Source organism: Motacilla alba, chromosome 6 (genome assembly GCF_015832195.1).
Source record: "Motacilla alba alba isolate MOTALB_02 chromosome 6, Motacilla_alba_V1.0_pri, whole genome shotgun sequence".
Lineage (NCBI taxonomy): Eukaryota > Metazoa > Chordata > Aves > Passeriformes > Motacillidae > Motacilla > Motacilla alba.
In genome coordinates, this window is record NC_052021.1 from 20570223 (window position 1) to 20584026 (window position 13804).

The window sequence follows — 13804 nt, forward strand, 5'->3', positions numbered from 1 at the left end:
GTCCCGCCGCGATCCCACCGCAGTCCTGCCGCCGCTGGGAGCTGTAGTCCCGCCGCCGGCGCGGGTTTAAAGGTCCGGCGGGGCGCTCCCCCTGCCCTGCCCATGTCTCTCCTCGCCACCGCCGTCGCGCAGTCGCTGCCCGGCTCCGCGCGCGGGGCAGGTACGGGAGCGCGGCGGGGTGGCCGAGCGGGGTCTGCGGGGGGAGGTCCGCGCCCGGCGGCTGCCGCCCCTCCTGCCGCCCCCCGCCGCCGACCGGGACCGCTCACGGGTGGAGGGAGGGAGGAAAGGAAGGAGGGAGAGGCTGGGCCGCCTGCTCTGCCCCCTCCCCGCTCCCGCAGGGACCCCCCTCGGGCAGGAGCATCTCCCGTTCCCTGCCCTGCCGAACAGGTGCAGGCGGCCCCCGCCTCTGCTCGGCCGCCGGGCCCCGCGACCGGCCCTCAGGGCGGAGGGACCCTGCGGGAGCCAGCCCCGGCCAGGCTGCCCAGAAAGGCGGTGGCTGGAACGGCGGAAGGGAAATGAATCCGTTTCGGTGGTGGTGGTTTCGATGACAAGGACAAGCGCCCTTGTAAGTGGCACTTGGTGCTCGATGGAGGCCCGGTGACCACTGGCTTCTGTGTGCAAATAGGGTGAGGGATGGCACGGCTGGTGGTAATGGCAAAGCTCTCTTTTGTTGGTGTGCTTCCAAATGGGGGGAAAAAATCCTCCTAAGGTGCTTTTAGAATTTGTTGTATGTTCATAGAGCATCACAATCTGGAAAGCTGGAAATTTGGAAGATGAAGAGCCTTTATAGAGCAAAGAGGTGGATAGTATCTGGAAAGAACTTGCCTTTCCAATTACCTCCACCGAGGGTGTTTGTCTCCTGCCTTCACATCGGTGCTCCTGAAGCAAAGGCAATAGCCTGTTTTTCAGAGGCTGTTGTGACATGACAGATTCTTGAAAGATTAGTTAGTAAAACTCAACTTTTAATTTTCCTTTTCAGGTTATATTTTTAAAGAATAGTGCTTATTTGCTATATGAAACTAGTTCCTCTACCTTGTGTAAATTACGCTGCAATTGCTGTTCAAGGTTGCAATTTACAGGGCCAAGCCCTGGGTGCAGCTGTGCAGCTGCATCAACCTAGAGCTTCTTGGCTGAGATCAAGCTTTTGCATGTACGTGACAGCGGACATCAGGTGGAATAGGAAGGCAAGTTTAGGGAATATACTGGATTCTTTGGCTGTGCTGCCTTACCTAGGGACAAATCAGTCTGGTTTTGAGAGTCTTTGGGGAGAGAAAAGTGTTGTCAAAATGTGTGTAGAACACCTGGACTTGGACTTGTAAGCAGTATTACATGTATAATAGTAAGGGTGTTGTTTATTTTCTAATTGCTACAATTATAGTAAAGAGGAATGCTGAAGTATTTACAGAGATGTAAATGTTCCTTACAGGAGGTATAGAAACAGGAAGAAGGCATCAACATCCTCTCCCAGAAAATTTATTTTGTTCTTATTCTTGGGACCATAAAATTCAGTGTTGCTACCACTGCTGAGGAGTGTTGGATGTGCAGTGGCCTGAGTAAACCACATGGGCATGACCTCCTGGAAGAGATCCTAATACACACTGTCCCAATTACAGCTGTCCGTGGCATGTAAGGGCAGTATTGAATATCAAGAGTTTCTGGTTCCTATTCTTGGTCTGGACTAAGCTCATTGCCTTTTGGCCAGCACATTGAGCAGCTAGGCTAGCCTAGCTTAGTTTTTTTAATATTTATTCTCAAGTGTTACAAATGGAAAAAAGGAAGCAGGTTTTATTTCTAGGAGTATGTGGTTTGTGCAGTTTCTGTATTTTTGCTTTGGTGTTGAAAGGATATGCTGGTTGCCTGCCATTTATGATAAAGGTCATAGTGGCTAATAATAGCTGTGAAGAATACTTACCTGGAGAAATGGAACTAGAACCCAGGATCACTTGGCTACCATTTGAAGCTATAGAACTATCTGTAACAAAGGTGGCTAATTTGCTCTACCACTGGCAAAAGAAGGTATGACAAGATTGGAATGGAGAAAACTTGACTATCAGGTCAAATAGTGAACACTTGGTAGGTTTGGACTTTTTGTTTTTAATTTATTTTTTTTTCAGACATGATAAGTAAAAATGTAATAGGATACATGAAAGCATAATTGGACAAACTTTAGTGCTTTCAAACTAAAAGATGGTAGATTTAGATTGAACATAAGGAACACATCTTTTACTATGAGGGTGGTAAAGCACTGGCACAGGTTGTCCAGAGAGAGGGTGGATTCCTTGTCCCTGGAAACATTTAAGGTCAGCTTAAGCAACCTGATCTGGTTGAAGACATCCCTCATTGCAGGGAGGTTGGACTAGAGGAGCTTTGAAGGTCCCTTACAACCCAAAGCATTCTATAATGGTAGACCCCTTAACATCCCATAAATAGCTTAAAGATTCTGAAATCCAAAAACCGATTTGTAGAAACTGTTGGACAAGTTGGGGTATATGTTCTTTTTTCTGCTCCTTCCAGAATCAAAGTGTGATCTCAAAATACATATATAACTGACTGGTCTTCAATTTGTCAAAAACCACTTCCTTACTCCTAGACAGAGCAAGAATTGTCATTTTATCCTTCACTATTCTCCTTAACAAGACTGGATATGCAGCTGCTCTGTTTAAATGCTTGCTTTATTCTCCCTACAATCTCTTCCTTCACTCTCCCTCATCCCCCTTTCCTCTTAATTTTCTTTCTGCTTTTTGTTCTTTATGCTTCCTTCTTTGCCTTGGCAGTTCCCACTGTAAATCTCAGATTGCCTCTCACATTTTGTTTTCATTTTTAAACTATTGCTTCCTATATCATGCCTTGGTAGATCCTTCTTTGTTTCTTCCTTCCGTTTCTCTGATGTTTGCTGCACTCTGCCTGGCTCTGTCATGTCTTACCTGCACCTGGCAGTGAGTGGCTACGTTTGAGCCTAGAGCTCTCCTGGGAGCAGGCTCTGTTTGGCCAGTGCAGAGTGAGGGAAAGTGGCTGCTCTTCCTGGAGCTTTGCCAGGGCTCAGCTCCCAGACACTGACTGGAGGTAGCAGCCATTTTAAGTAAATTAAGTAAAACTGTGCGGCTGAAGGCAAGTGCAGAACTTAATGAAAATCACCAAATATAAGCTATTTAGGGCTTAAAACAGAGCCCTAAAATTGGCTATTGGATTTAGTACAAAATATAAACTTTTAAAAATACGAAATGGTTTGATAACAAATTTATACAGATTTAAGCTTAATAAAGAAGTTGACAAGCAAGTACTGAAAGAATGACATGGAGGTAGATTGAATACATATGTATATATGAATATTCCAGTGAGGCCCAGTAAAGAGGACAAATATGGAAAGAGTTGTACCCTAATATGGTTCTTCTGACCTGGCAGTATTAAAACTATGGAAATTATTCGCTGTTTACAACAAAGTTAAGTTACCTGACAATATAGGAATATTCTATTTTGGCAAATCTAAATGTTATCTACTATGATAGCAATATGCAAAATCAAATTACAAGATCAGTTAGGTGTTTTTCATTTTTCATCTTGGTTCCATTTTTTAAAAGATAAGTAGTCCTCGATTAGTCTAAAGTAAAACTAATCTAGATCAAAAAACATGTTTCTACAATAAATCTTGGGGTTTTTTCAGTACTGTAGCATTTAATTTTAACCTTCAAGCTAGTTGGAATAGTCACTTTCTGTCAAAAAGACTAGCATGATTTGTTAGTCACAGGAGGCTTAAAGAGGCTTAAATTGCTCCATAATGAATTGCTTAAAACAAAAATACACCTTATACAATGTTAATTGAATTAGCTTGGCTTATTTTGGGCCTTTCTTACATTTGTTTCTTTGGAACTGGCCCAGGTCAAGTAATTCATATACCAGATTGAATTAAGCTCTTGTGTTCTGATTCAGCTGTTGTTACTATCTTTTAATTTCCAGTTAAGAGGGAGTTGGTTGCTAGAAACAAAAAAAAAAATGTTTTCTAGTGGCTAGTTGATCAAAAACTGTCTTTATGTCTTGATTTTCTTTGGTTATGGAGTGCTTTTCCTTATCCTAATGATTGATCTATCAAGTGAAACTGTCTCCTGGGAAGAACCAACAGAAACAGTGCAGTCCCTTGCATGTGAATCCTAAAATCATCTGAAAAGCAATAACCCACAAGTAAATAGGGACATAAAGGAGGGGCATAGAATGCCTAGAGCCAGCCCTGTGAGAGGTGGGATAGTTCATAAAATTAAGTATTTTCTGTTGCTGTAAGAGAACAGTTCTGCTGCCTTTAATGATTCAGAGTAGCACAAACAGGTTAGAGCAAGTGTTGAGAAACTCTTAATTACAGAGTTGATTTAGGGCAGGCAGACCATACAGTCCAACATAAACACAGTGCAGAAAGCAGAGACGTAAGCGTTAGAACAACTCACTTTCAGCTGCCCTAATTTATCCCTCTCAGCTTTAGTCATCTCTCTTTCATGCACAAAGCTATGCATATTTCATCCGTGGAAAATCAGCCTGCACTTTTATTAAACAGTGTTATTTTCACACTTCTGATTTCAACGATGTATTTCCTTATGAGCATTACTATTTGGTCTGAATAATTAGTGTTATGAATTACCCAGAATAAATACGCAGAGTAATTCATGGACTAGTGCAAAACAGAGCACCAAGTGGCAGTGAATGAAATTCTGAAAATTTTACCCGACCTACATTAATGATCACTATATTAGTATCTAATGAGAGAAACTCCTGTCAAGCTGTGTATTGATGTGGAGGCTGGAGATATGTAGATGGTGGGTAGTGAAAGGGAGGGAGGTGAAGTGTGGCACCACCATGTACACAATAGATGGAATGTTAAATGGTACCATTCACACCTTGATTTTCTTCTGAGCAGTTTTTTTTTTTAAATTTTTTATTTTCAGTGTAGTAACAACTCAGTAATAAAAAAGTAACTTGAAAATTGGAAACTATTCAAATAGTATAACTTTTCACCTATGTACTGATTTTGATTTCTTTTTAAATTTTCATACTTGACCTATTTGTGTTTGAGTTTCAGAATATATTTAGAAATTATATTATGACACATGATTATTTAATATATTCTTCAGTTAAGCAACGTGGCACGATTTCCTTTGTAATAGCTGTAAACTTTATAGCTTATGTATGAGCTTATAATTAATTTCTTATGCTAGGAGTTTGTAAGGGAAGTGTGGAAATACTTGAACTATTTCTTCGTCTAGAAGTTGTTTTGAATAGGTAGCTATTTGATCCGGGCTTCTAAATCAGACTATTTAAAAGCTCATGTTTAGTTAGTCACTTTCAGCTCAATCTGACAGATATTTCCTCAGAGCTGATGATTCAGATTGCAGCAGTTTTCCCTGGGAAGAGGGAGTGTGCACATATTTTTTTTCCTTTCGAGCTCTCTTCCTTTCAGGAAGCAGCAGTGAAATGCTGTCTATCGGTAAGACTCCAAACCCCATGATTCCTTGGGAGAGCATGCGCTAAAAGCTTCCAGTTGTCAAAGTGCTCTTGCCAGACAGGTCGACTATTTGACATATACCAAACCTGAAAGAAGAAAATAAATTTACTGTCCTTTTGTTGATCTTTAAATACAGAAAATCCAAAGGTAACTGCTCCTTAAACATTTCTGTGTTGGCTGCGTGGGTTTCTGCATGCAAATGGATCTGATATTGCTATGGGGATCTAGATTTCCTGTACTGGGTTGTAAATTTGTACAAATACTTACACCAAATAATCAAGAGTACTGCATACTAGTCCCCCATTAGACAGTGGCTGGCCTGTCTTTCAAAGTCAATTATTAACCAGTATTTTTTCATTTGGACTGGCTTCATTCCTTAAAGGAAGGTCTTGACCTTGACAAGAGGGTTGAACGGTGCAGTGATTTTTGCCTTTAAGAAGCAATATGGAAGGGAATATAAATCACAGTCCTTAGGATAAAGTTCAAAACCAGCTAGCTAAGTCAAGGTACATATTTGAAGCAACTGCTGTACTAGCCACTATAGATAACCTGGTGACTAACTAATTTAAATATAACTTTATTGACGACAGAATTTTAACATTTCAGCTGCTATGTTTTTCTCTCTAAATGTATTTTTATACTGATAGGTCAGACCCAGGGGAGAGGGATACACATAATCCTTTTCTCCCTCTGATGTGGAGTCATCAGGAGTTTTATGTAGCCTTAGGAGTAACAGTGATGTGGGTAGAAGTGAAGCTAATGGAAAGTTACACAGACAGAGCTTGGTATATTTTGGTTTACTGCAGTATTGCTTTAAAATGCCTTGCAAGGTTTTCTGCACTCCCAGCAGCAGCAGCAGCAGCGCTGCCTGGAACAGATGCAATGGTTTACCCCGTCCTTAGGAGCTTAATGTTGTCTCACAGCATGGTCTGCTCGGGAAGCCTTGCTGCTCACTTTACATTCTGAACTGGTAAATCACGGGGAGCATAAGCAGTAACTTACTAGATACCAGAAACCTCTCCTGGAATTCATTTTAACTAAAATGTGTGTGCATGCCTCAGAAGATATTTAAAGGAAAGAACAAAAAATGTAAGATACACCTGGATGGATTTGATGTCAGACAGTTTCACACTTTGCCGCCTTTCTTAAGCAGTTAATTGATTTGGCTTTACATTGTTACATTACAAAAACAATGCTAAAAAATGCAGTCTTGGGCATGTATATGTCATATGATTAACTCAATAGCAATGCATTTAGGTATTCAGCAATGGCCATCTTTGGCATAGTTACTCAATTAAAGTAAGTGATTTGGGGCTCATTTAAATTACTTTTGAGATTTAGAATTGTGTCCTCAATTGACTAAAAGCCTGCAAAATATGGAGGTTCCTGTTGTGATTTCATACAATTGCTGTTCATTGATGTCTGTATTGTATTAGTACTATTGGGTCTCAAAATCATTATAAAATTATGTGATCTGCCCTGTTTCATATGGAACACCTTTTCTAGCAGATATTAGCCTTAACCATTCCACATACATTTCCTTTCTGAAGTTTAAACTTATGTATTGATTTAGCAAATAATTTGCATCACTAGTCTTTGTCTTGTGCATATAAAGATGATTTTCAACATGCAGCATGTTTGTATTGTAAATATTTCGATTTTCCCTCGTTTTATATTTCATTTGAAAGCATTAGAAAGATCATAGTCTAATAATACCTCCCCGGTCTGCTGATTTTGACCTTACGGTTTTCTAATGGAGAAATCACCGATGATTTCATATGTATGTGTATAAATAGAGCGGGTATGTATATAAATAGAGCGGGTAGATAGCTATACCTTCAAGTAAAGGACTGCTTTGATGTAAAACAGCGTTTTACGCGGAGAGATCGTAAGGTCACCGAAGGCAAATCTGACACCCACCGGTGGCTTTGTACGCGAAGTGTCCCCGCCCCCCCGGCCCCCCTTCCCGGCTGTGCCATCGCCTGGGCTGCCCGGAGCCGGCGCGGGGAGCGGGCAGGAAGCGATTGTGCAGCGAGGAGCCGCTCCCGTATCAGCCAGCGTCCCTGTGCGCTTCGGCTCTGATAAACCTCAATCACTGCGAGCTTGCTTGCTAATTAGGGAAAATCGGTACCCGGCTCCTTTAAAGGTCCCCTAATAGAAAAGGGGGTGGAGAAGAGCGAAGACTGGTGTCTTTTTAACCTTGCTGAAGGACGCAGCAGTATTTATTGACGTATGCAAATAACCAGGGGGAGGAGGTGGAGGAGGAGGGTGCTTGGAAAAACAGGAACCAGAATCAGTTTCTCATTGCAGGGTGAGAGCTCTGAGTTCCGGTGTAAGAGAAAAGAGACGTGGCGAAATTGCTGTATATCTCTGCCCTATAAGCACATCTCTCATTTAGACTGAAGGGAAACAAGGCATCAAAAAGGGTGAAGCATCTTTAAAAATATTTTAAGGGCAATCTAGCACGATCAAAGGTTACATATTCCTAAATGGGGGAGGGGGAAGATTACGGGTTTGCCTTGCAATATGCTGTAGCATAGTAGTAGCAATAGGACGAGATTTTTGGCTGGCAAATGATTAAAACGGACTGGCTTGTGGTATGAATGACAATGTTAATAATCTGTCTTTGTGTTTTTTTCCCCTACTGTTTCAGCTGCGCAAACCATGCAGGATGATTTACTGATGGACAAAAGCAAAGCCCAGCCCCAGCAGCAGCGGCAGCAGCAGCAGCAGCAAGATCCAAACTCAGCAGAAGCCCCCTCTACACCCATCTCGTCGGAGACACCCAAACCAGAAGACAACAGTTCAGTGACTAGTATCGGCACATCGGCTCCTTCCCAAAATAGCAAGGAGAAGATGCAGATGGAGTCTCCCATTTTGCCTGGCTTGAGCTTTCACCAGCCTCAACAAGAACCTGCAGCCGGCACCTCCTTGTCTCCCTCGTTTGGCAGCACCTGGTCTACAGGGACCACGAACACGGTGGATGATAGCTTTTTCCAAGGGATTACTCCAGTCAATGGGACAATGCTTTTCCAGAATTTTCCACACCATGTCAACCCTGTATTTGGTGGCACTTTCTCACCTCAGATTGGCCTAGCTCAGACTCAACACCACCAACATCAGCAGCAGCAGCAGCAAGCTCAGCAGCAGCAGCAGCAGCGGAGGTCACCTGTGAGTCCTAACCAGGCGCCTTTTGCCCAGAGAAATGCTGCTTACAGCCATCAGCCCATCATGACCAGCAAACCGTCTTCCTCCTCTGCCTCGTCTTCTTCCTCCTCCAGCTGGAATAACCATCAAAACGCGGCTTGGAGTACACCTTCCAACCCTTGGGGTGGGCTGCAGGCTGGTAGGGACCCTCGAAGGGCAGTTGGAGTGGGGGTTGGCGTGGGAGTGGGAGTCGGCGTGCCCTCCCCCCTCAATCCCATTTCACCCCTTAAAAAACCCTTCTCCAGCAATGTCATTGCCCCTCCGAAGTTCCCACGGGCTGCACCCTTAACCCCCAAATCCTGGATGGAAGACAACGCGTTCAGGACGGACAATGGCAACAATCTGTTGCCTTTTCAGGTAAATGACTACACGCACCTTCTGCATGATGACAGCTATCACAAATTTCTATTTTTTGTGTTACTGTTCTGTCTGAGTGGCATCTCCATAACTCATGTTTTCACCAAATAGTCACCTTACGAGAAAGAAGTGGGGTTGAACCTAGGGAATGCATACACAGAGATTTCCAATTTTAGCTTAAGGTTTAAAATTTTATTTTTCTTGTAACTTATTGTTAAATGTGGTGTGTGGGGGTATTTTGTTGTTGTTGTTTTTTGCTCTTTTTTTAGCATCTGAAAGGTAGTAGCCTTCATGAAAAACAGGTTCGGCAGACTATGTTCCCTTGGCGCTGTGTTAGAGTTTTTTCCTATTCTCCCATATGTGAGAAAGCTGAGATGTTGAAATTGCTGGTTCAGTTTTCTAACTAGGCTGTTAATTTTAACCAAAGATGCTTCTTGACCTGAAATTCAGTTAATTATTTTATCGCCATTGCAATAACTAATTGTCCTTATGTTGTGGTGGGATTTAACGGGGAGCCTGTTCACATAAGGCATCCATATGAAAAGCTGTCTAATACGTCCACCCTGCTGTTATATTCACAGTGGACGTTTTGAATACATCTCGAAGCAGCGTGGGTGTGTGTGGAAAGAGTGGCGTATCTGTCCTTTCCAGTAAGGAAATGCCTAATACAATTGACATGATTTAGAAATGGAAGGAAAGTATTGTATAAAATAAACCATTTTATGCTGTTCAGAATATTTGCAGAGAAAAGAGACAATAGGACACGACCTTCAGAGCCATATTGCAATGGAGTCTATTTACTAGCTACATAGCTCTGAAATATTTAAAGCTGCAGTGCCCTTCACTGGTTTTTTTTTTTAAATCTATGACGACAAAGCAGATCAATTGCAGCTGAAACTGGGCCAAATGGAAGATTTGCAATTTTAATGCAGAATGAAACCTGTCATGGTGTGAAATCCATTTTAAGTTGAAAAAAAGCAGAGCTTGCACTTGCAGTTATATCTATACTAGGTGAAGTGAATCTCAGACCTTTTCTAGGTTAGCTGTTTTGGTGTCCGAGAAGTCAAAATTTTCTGCTTTGAAATACAGTTAAATCATTCATATATGCTTGTTCTTTAGGTAGTTGTTTTCTCAAGAAAGTGTGACCTCTCAGACATCTTTAACTTATCAGTTTGGTAAGAATAGCATTTAGATTGACACTTCAGTTTTGTAAACACAGTGAAAAAAGGAATCAAACAAATGCATCCCCACCCCCATTATTTTAGGAGACTGTTGAAGTAAAATATATGCACTTTCCAGTCCTATTCAAAGAGGACATCTTATAGTCAGCCCTGAAATTTCATTTTGCTGCTTCATTCTGTTTAAAGGGAGAGTTGCAATTTTTTTATTGGCTGTCCTAAATGAAGGTGGAGTGGCTTCTGGTGAGCTGCTAGTTAATGTCTCTGAAGCACTGAAGGTTGGAGGAAGATTACACTTTAGACACAATGTGCCTGCTGTAAATACTATGTTGCACAGAGCACAGCACCATAAAAGCTAATAGCTCCCAATCATTTTTTAGGAGTGGGAAATGTGTTTCAATTTACAAGTATTCTGAATTGTCTACATGTAAGACATTACAAATCTTGGTATATTTCAATTAGTAGGGAAAACAACAGTAAATGGCCTTATTTCTGTGGTTTGGTTAGTGAGATACATCTTTAATGCATCCCGAACTTAATTATTGTGACTGTAAATTGTCACAAATTAAACTGGCAGATATTTACTCATCGCAAGGAAAAAAATAGCTAACTGCTTTTAAAGAAAAGTTCTTTTGATTTTGAAATTAAGGTTTAAAAAACCCTAAAGTATTAGCCAATATGTAAATTGGAAACTTGTTTTCTTCTCGGTGGATTTAACCTGGTATTTTCATGTTCAGCTGAAAGCAAATGCGTAGGCTATTCTCAGCACCAGCTGGTATAACAGTCTGATTTCAGAGACTCAGAACACTTGTATTTTTTTTCCTATTAGGCTCCTTTTTTTTTTTTTTTAATACAAGCTGCTGAATTTTGCTTATTAAAAATTGTAATCTGGGTTACTTTTGGTTGCTGCCATACTTAACGAAATGCCAAAGACATCTTGAAACCATACTATTGGTAGGAGACAACTGTTTAGTTGCACTAATAAAAATGAAATTCAAATTAATCTAAGAGTTTAACATTTGCTGCCAAGGTTCTGGTTGTCTTTTTTCTTCTTCCCCCACCCCTAAATTGGGCAATATGTTGACACAGTAAGTTCTGCTTGTCAGCACTATCAAGTAGTTCTGGCAGGTTTATCCGTTTACATCTGCCACCCTCCATAACTGTGTGGTTTTGAGCAACTTTAGAAATACCTTTCAGTAAACTTCCTAGCAGCACATTTATGCACATTAGCAAGTTCTTTGTGTTAACCTGTTATTTAATGTTAGGATTATTAGGCTTTCTAAGAAAGAAGAAAACTATTAATACGTTCACCGTTTGAAATAACGTTAGGGAGAGCAGTTTTGTAGTTCAGGTCTTTGCAGTGATCACAAATTTTGATCAGAAAATATCTGTAACTGAGATTTGTGTTTTGAGTCTATAAATATTTGAAAATAGTCGATATTCAGTTATTGATATATCTTGTTCTAGGAAAAAATGTTCAAATTGAAAATATTTCTCCTAAGACATGTATATAAAGCAATATGCTACATGTTTTCATCCCCTAATTTGAGTAATTCTTTAGTGCATCTTGGACGTCAAAACCAATTGGTGTCTATTCCAAGAAGCTGTGCTGCAGAACATATCAGAAGATTTAAAATACAACTTGGCAGGAACTCTGCTGGTGTTTGCCTTGTGATTGGTGTGGGAAGGCCACTAAAAATGCTTTGAGGGAGACTACAGTCATACACTTACTGGGAAAAATCAATTGCAATGTATATATGGAAAAAATGGAGATACAAAGCTGATAGTTGAAAGGGAAAAAAATGATCAGCCTGGAATGAAATGTAATGTAGCAAGTAAGAGTTGGAGACAAGATCATGGGAACAGGTGTAGAACTAGGCCAGAGAGGAAATACAAAAACATGGCCAGTTTGTTCTTCTGAATATTTTTTGGCTTCTGAGTGGTTCAGGTGCAGGGTCTCTGAGTGTTGTGTGGCAAGCAGTCGTGTTGTGCTATTATGTTAGGTGATCCTCAGCTCTGGCATTTGAGGCTGGCATTAACTGATCGTCCCTGCGACGCCATTCTCCCGGCAGCGGCTCAGTTCCATTTTCCAGCAGAGTGGTGGGGCTTGTACAGAGCTGTTGTCATCGCCTGCTTCTCTTTCCCTTCACTTGTGTCAGGTAAATGGTGTATGGCTTTTGGCTTTTTGGGACAAAAAGATATTGGGACACAGCTTGTGGGGTTAGGAGGATTGATAGTGCCTGAAATAGACCCCTGGAGGCAAGGATAAGAAATTCTCTTTGCAGGGAAGATAGAGAAGGAATTAAGTGTTTGCTGACCAATATTCTAATGAAGTATGGCTACCTTGTGGATTTTTAATTATAGCAACACTGTAACAATTTTCCAGAAACTGTGCTGAGTTTTGCTGTTTTCCAAGTAATGTTCTTTAGAAAGAAAAAAATACATTGCAGTTTGTGCTCTTAAGATTCTGGCATGCATCAAACCATTCTTGGCAGCTTTACTGATAAATATTTCTCTAGCAGAAATAAAAAAGGTGGTGTTTATTATGTATAAAGATAGTTTTAATATGCTATCTTTTGCAGATAGACTGAGAAAGGATTTTTGGGGAAGTGTTTTGGTGTGGTATTTTTTTCTTCATTGTTTGCAATTGGAACTAGTCTAGACCAGATGAAACTATAAGCTAAATTTAGGAATTTTTTTATAAGTTCAATATTTCATACTTAAACAAAATGCCAATTCTATCATGCAATGAGTTTGTGTTTAAAGAGAAGTGTGTATATATGTATAAATGTAGAGTTCAAGTGTTGGAACATTCATGAGTGTAACAATTGAAGTTCTGTGTTTATGAGAAAAGGAGTTTTACTGGCTAATACACTCTGGTAACTAATTTTAAAAACCTTTTTCAAATCTAGAGGGATTTTTTTCAGTCAGAAATAGTTCTATGCAACTATGTAATAAGTCTATTTGAAGCTAAATTTTTAAAACACTGTATTTCTTTAGTCTAAATTTGTCATTGTTGCCTCTAGCTTCTTGGCAGTTTAGTAGGTAACCACACTTAGTAGTGTTACTGTTACCTTAAAAACTATTTCTTAATATGTAGTTCAGTCTTAATTTTTCTTGCATGATGATGCACAAGCCCTGTCAGCCTGCAACTTTATGGGCAGAAAGGAAAAAAAAAAAAAAGAGGAAAGTACCTAGGTCTGCTTTCCCCCCCACACCTTTCTTATACACTGCTGTTGGTACTGCTAACTAGTACCAGCTACTAACTGTAGCTGGATTCTGAATACTAAAATGTGGGAGCACATATTGTGGTATCTCAGTAGTCTTCCAGTGTAACAGATACAAGTGACACATGATGTTCTTATCTGAGTAGTTGTGAACTATTTTACAATTTTTTTTGTTAGATTTTAAATTTTATTGAATTGTAAATGCATGTTCAAATTAACTAAAACATAGTAATGGTACAAGGAAAAGAAACACTTTATATTCAAAGTATGATAATTGAGCACTAATTGCTTATTGATCAGAGTTTTGATTTTAAGTAATCAATTGTAGTTAATCTGTCAGAGTTAGTGAA

The 13804-nt window shown here is 40.4% G+C and overlaps 1 protein-coding gene across 10 annotated transcripts in view; it reads left to right on the plus strand.

The window, feature by feature from the left end:
* The first annotated feature begins 2 nt into the window (after window positions 1-2).
* The window catches only part of CPEB3 (cytoplasmic polyadenylation element binding protein 3), an 82621-nt gene continuing 68819 nt past the window's right edge, over window positions 3-13804 (plus strand). For 2 of the 10 annotated variants that reach the window (XM_038140261.1, XM_038140263.1), the window contains exons 1-2: window positions 3-160; window positions 8139-9049. In XM_038140261.1, coding sequence (XP_037996189.1) covers window positions 103-160; window positions 8139-9049 — 969 coding nt within the window. In that variant the 5' untranslated portion in view covers window positions 3-102. Of the gene's footprint in view, window positions 161-221; window positions 566-5196; window positions 5633-5657; window positions 7912-8138; window positions 9050-13804 lie in introns of those variants that run through there. The other 8 variants (XM_038140260.1, XM_038140264.1, XM_038140262.1 and 5 more) reach the window with 6 other exon arrangements.